The 4635-nt window shown below is 49.8% G+C and overlaps 1 protein-coding gene across 1 annotated transcript; it reads right to left on the reverse strand.

Annotated features, from left to right (window-relative positions):
- Positions 1 to 16: 16 nt before the first annotated feature.
- On the reverse strand, positions 17 to 2278 carry LOC100906147 (uncharacterized). The gene has a single exon (XM_003739177.1). The coding sequence runs from the start codon at positions 2276 to 2278 to the stop codon at positions 17 to 19; it is 2262 nt and encodes a 753-aa protein (XP_003739225.1).
- Positions 2279 to 4635: the final 2357 nt, after the last annotated feature.

Raw genomic sequence — 4635 nt, forward strand, 5'->3', positions numbered from 1 at the left:
ACGCTAGGACCATGCTTTAGCTGATCATTTTCGTTGCCCGTTTGAAGCTTTCTTGCTGACGTTCGGTCCATATCCACTCTCCTCCATCCTTGCACAGCTCCCTCAGGGGCGCAACGATTTCAGCTCCCCTCGGCATGAAGCGCGCAACATGCGAAAGCATACCAAGAAAGCTCTTCAATGCGACGATATCTCCGGGTTCTTTCATTCTTGTTATCGCCTGTTGTTTCTCCGGATCCATTTGTATTCCTCTGTCTGTGAGTACGAAGCCGAAGAATTTAGTTCCCGTCGCTCTCAGGGTAGCCTTCTTCCTGTTCAGCTTGATTCCTTTGTCGCTACATCTCTTTAAGAATCTTTGTAGATTTTCGTCGTGGTTCATTCGAGCTTCGTCATGCGTGTTTCCTCTGCCACAGATCAGAACGTCATCCGCTAATGCGTACGTGTTCTCGAGACCCTCCAGGCATTGTACCAGGCGTTTGTAGAAAATTTCCGGGGCCACATTGAGACCGAATGGTAGTCTTTGCCATTGAAACCTTCCGAAGGGTGTTTGAAATGTGGTCAGGTGGCGGCTTGATTCCTCGAGTTCACATTGCCAGAAACCGTCTGACAAGTCAAACTTTGAGAATACTTTAGCCCCACTGAGGTCCGGGAGTATCTCGTCGAGGGCAGGTGTGTGGTACACCTCCCTTACCAGGTATTCATTGAGTCTCCTTGGATCCAGGCACAGTCGCAGCTGACCCGTTTTCTTTATCTGTATTGAGATTCTGTTGACCCATTCGGTCGGTTCTTCCACTTTGCGGATTATTCCTCTTCCTTTCAATTGTTTCAGTGTTTCGAGGAGTTTCACCTTCAAATGCGGCGACACTCTGCACGCTACGTTACAGCACGGAATTGCCTCTTTTTTGAGGTGTAGTTTGACTTTGCCCGGGAACTTCCCCAGACCTCCGTCGAATACATTCGGGAATGCTTTCATCACGTTTTCAATTGTGCCGAAAGTTTCGTTATGGCAGATTGAATCAACCTGTTCGTAGTCGATGTGAATTAGATTCAGCTTCTCTGCCGTGAACCTTCCGATTATTGGTTGGAATTTGTCCTCTACCACGACGCACTTGATTTCATGTTCCATTTTTGTTTTGATGTTCCTGACTCGTAGGTCCGTGGTCCCGAGCGTCTTGATTGTGGATCTGTTGTATGCTTTCAGCGGCGGACGAACGCCCGTGTTTATTGTCGCGTTCGGGATCATGTGTCTAGGTATGATATTGCATGTAGCTCCGCAGTCTACTTGGAACCGCGTTGCTTTCCCGAACGAGTTAGCCTCTGATACTTGCATCGTGACGTAGACCATTCTCTCGCTAGCTTTGATCGCACACACCCATTGCACTTCTTCTTCTGTGAAGTCTTCGTCTGATTCGAAGTTGCCGTCGACCGTATTTATCTTAGCGCGTCCTGTGTAGCACATCGTTGCGAAATGGTTCATTCTCCCGCACTTCGAGCAGGCTCTTCCCTTGGCTGGACAGGTGTTGTTCGGATGAGTTCGCCCGCACGCGCGACACTCTTTTGATGCCATGTATTGAGATGGTCTTTCATTCCGAAAGCTCCTTTGTTGATTGTTTTGATATCGATTGCCGAACGCGCCATTTTGTTGTGGTCTCGATCTTGACGGTTTCTTGCGGCTTCTTGAGAAATGTTGGAGAGCGTTCGATTCCTCTTCGCTGTTAAGAGACTGCGTGTCTCCGGTCTGCCTTTCCGTCTGCTGCTCGAAAGCCTTTAGCTGACTTCTTGAGGTTTCCATTGCCAAGCAGATCCTGACGGCTTCATCCGCTGATAGCTTTGAAACCTTGAGGAGTTCTCTCCGTGTTTCTTTGTTCGAGACCCCATAGATGATCTGATCTCGAATCATTCTATCAGCCAGTCCCCCGTAGTTGCACACTTTGACTTTCAGTCGGAGGTCTGTTATCCATTCTGCTGCCGGCTCCCCCGGTCGCTGTATCCGTTCTCTGAACATGTGAGACAGGTAATGTTCGGATTCACCGTCTGCAAAGCACAACCCGAGAGTTTTCACGACTTCTTCGTACTCCGGTTTGTCGGACGATCCATATTTCGCATTGAATTCGTCTAAGACAATATCACCGCCGGTCGCGAGCAGAATTGCTATCTTGGTGTCGTCTTCTTCGTTGGTCTTCTTTGTGGCTCGCAGGAACAAATCCACTTTCTGCGCGAACTTTTTCCATTCCGTCCAGGAACGCTTCTTCACAGCAATGTTTTCCGGTAATCGATCCATGTTTTTTTTTTTGTGGGTTTCGATTAATCCGTTGCTGCCACCATGTTAACGAGTCATCACCGAGCGTGTTCGTAGTCGACTGACTGTTTATTTACACACACAAGTCTCATTCCAGACGACAGCGCTATGATATGGATCGGGGTCTCTTTACTGTATCACAACACAGTGACTTCGGCGTCGGACGGCCAGGGTCAACTGAAAGAGGAAGTCATGGCCACGAAAACGACGCTCGCCGACTTTCTCAAAGGGAAGTTCCGAAACACGGTGGGAGCCACACCTGTGGCAACCCAGCAAATCTGGTGTCGTGCGTGGATTGATTATCACGCTAGAGGGCGCCAGAGTCGAGCGTTAGAGAGACGATCGGCGGCCGATCGCGCGAGAAGTTAGTGACGGCGGCATTAATGACGTCAGAACTTGAAGTAGAGAGAGATTCATTCGAGCGCAAGCAATCGTGAAGGGTAGTTGTAGGTGTGTGCCAGAGTGACTAGCCGACTAAGTTCAATAAACTCTATTCAACACCAGTTCGTGACATCTGTGTTACCCACGTAGAGACTAAGTGACATTACAGCAGCGGTGGGGTACGCACGGAACTCGCGAGCAGTGTTGAAAGAAAAGTGATTGAAGTGTACCGAAGCCGAAGCCAACGATGGAAGCGGAAATGCTAGAAATGAAGAAGGAGTTGGAAAAATTGCGCGAGCAGTTAGCAGCGAGCTCAGGAGAACGGATTGATTCGAGGAGCTATGAGAGAAGAGAGAAATTGGTGGATACGGCGACGGCTCTAGCCCGATTCGCTGGAGGTAACGTGGTCGAAGCCACAGAGTGGCTAGAAGAATTCGCATTGGCTAGAGACGTAGGGAAATGGTCTGAGGACTACACGAAGAGCGTACTGTTTACTAAGATGACTGGCCCGGCGCGACTTTGGCACCGAAATTTCGGTATGAAGGCAAAAACTTTCGTAGAGTGGCGCGCAGCGTTCGAGGAATCTTACATTCCGCCAGAGCAGAAGGGAGATTTGATGGGAGAGTTACTCGCGTGTACCCAGAGGAGAGGCGAAGGATTAGAGAATTACGCGCGGCGCAAGGAAGATATTGCATTGAAACTCGATCTCAAACCGGTAGAAATCAAGGAGCAGATCCTCAAGGGGATGCTTCCGGAGTACTGGATGCTAAGGCATGTGATGCGGAGTAAAGAGCATCAAAATACGGCGGACTTAGTTCGAGACATAATGAGGAGTATGGAGTTTGATCGCAGTAGGCCGAGAACGGGAAAGTTTACGTCAGAGAAGGAGCGGATAGCGCCCGAGCACGGTACAGGTATGCTTCCACTGTAGAAGGGAAAGGCCACAAGCAAGCGTGGTGTCCCGAAAAGCAGAGATATGGAAACGGAGCAAGTAGAGGAGCTTCAAACTCGTATGGCGGATTTCGAGGTGGATTCTCAAGAAGCGGATACAACTCGGGAGAATACTCGAGAGATTTCTCAGGAGGAAGATCCGAAAACTTCAGGAGCGCGACGCAAGCCTCGCCGCGAGGGGGCGCTGATAACCAGCGTTCAAGGGAACTGACGTGGAGAGAACAGACTCCTCAGACATCTTCGACTTCAAGCTACGCGATCCCATTAAGATCGGGGCAGACGCCATGCAACAAATGCGGACGGCCGGGGCACCTGGCCCAAAACTGCAGGACCATTCGGAGGGTAGAAGCGTTCGACGAGTCGAACAATTCATTCACCAAGAAGGAAGAAGAGGAAGACGTAGAAGTGAAGAATATACTCGTAGACGATCAAGAATGGCCAGCGAGAATCGACACAGGAGCTCAAGTCAGCATCATCGGAGCATCTGCGGCAGCGAAGCTAGGTCTAAATCTGAGCCCGAGTGAGACACACATGATCGAGGGAGTCGCCGGAGGTCGATCCGAACCTCTCGGACAAGCTGAAGTAGCGATGGACGTGGATGGTCTACACTTCGAGAAAGTTCGATTGACGGTCGTAAGTGATGAAACGATAGGGTCGCCCGAAATTCTTCTAGGGAAGGATCTACTCGACAGAGAAGTGGTAACAGTCTACAAAGAAGGACGAGCCTGGATACTCAAGGAAGAAGCGTTCGAAGTGATATCACAAGTTCTACCTGAGGAAGCGAGGAACATGAAATTCAAAGTCAAGTCCGAAGTGAGGTTGGAACCGAAAGCTGTGTCTCTAGTAGAAGTAGAACCAGATTCGAAGATAGAAGGCTTAGTAGTCTTGGAAGATCAGGCGCAAGTCGGAGCATTATGCGAGATCAAGGAGGGAGAAGATGTCTCCATCCCAGTGATGAATGCAGCAAGAGAGGAGATTACGTTGAAGAAGGGTGCGGTAGTCGCCAG

Source organism: Galendromus occidentalis, unplaced genomic scaffold (genome assembly GCF_000255335.2).
Source record: "Galendromus occidentalis unplaced genomic scaffold, Mocc_1.1 scf7180000076432, whole genome shotgun sequence".
Classification (NCBI taxonomy): Eukaryota; Metazoa; Arthropoda; class Arachnida; order Mesostigmata; family Phytoseiidae; genus Galendromus; species Galendromus occidentalis.

Bases quoted from the DNA above. Each gene is read 5' to 3' on its own strand.
- LOC100906147 (XM_003739177.1), bottom strand. From the start codon at position 2,278: ATGGATCGATTACCGGAAAACATTGCTGTGAAGAAGCGTTCCTGGACG.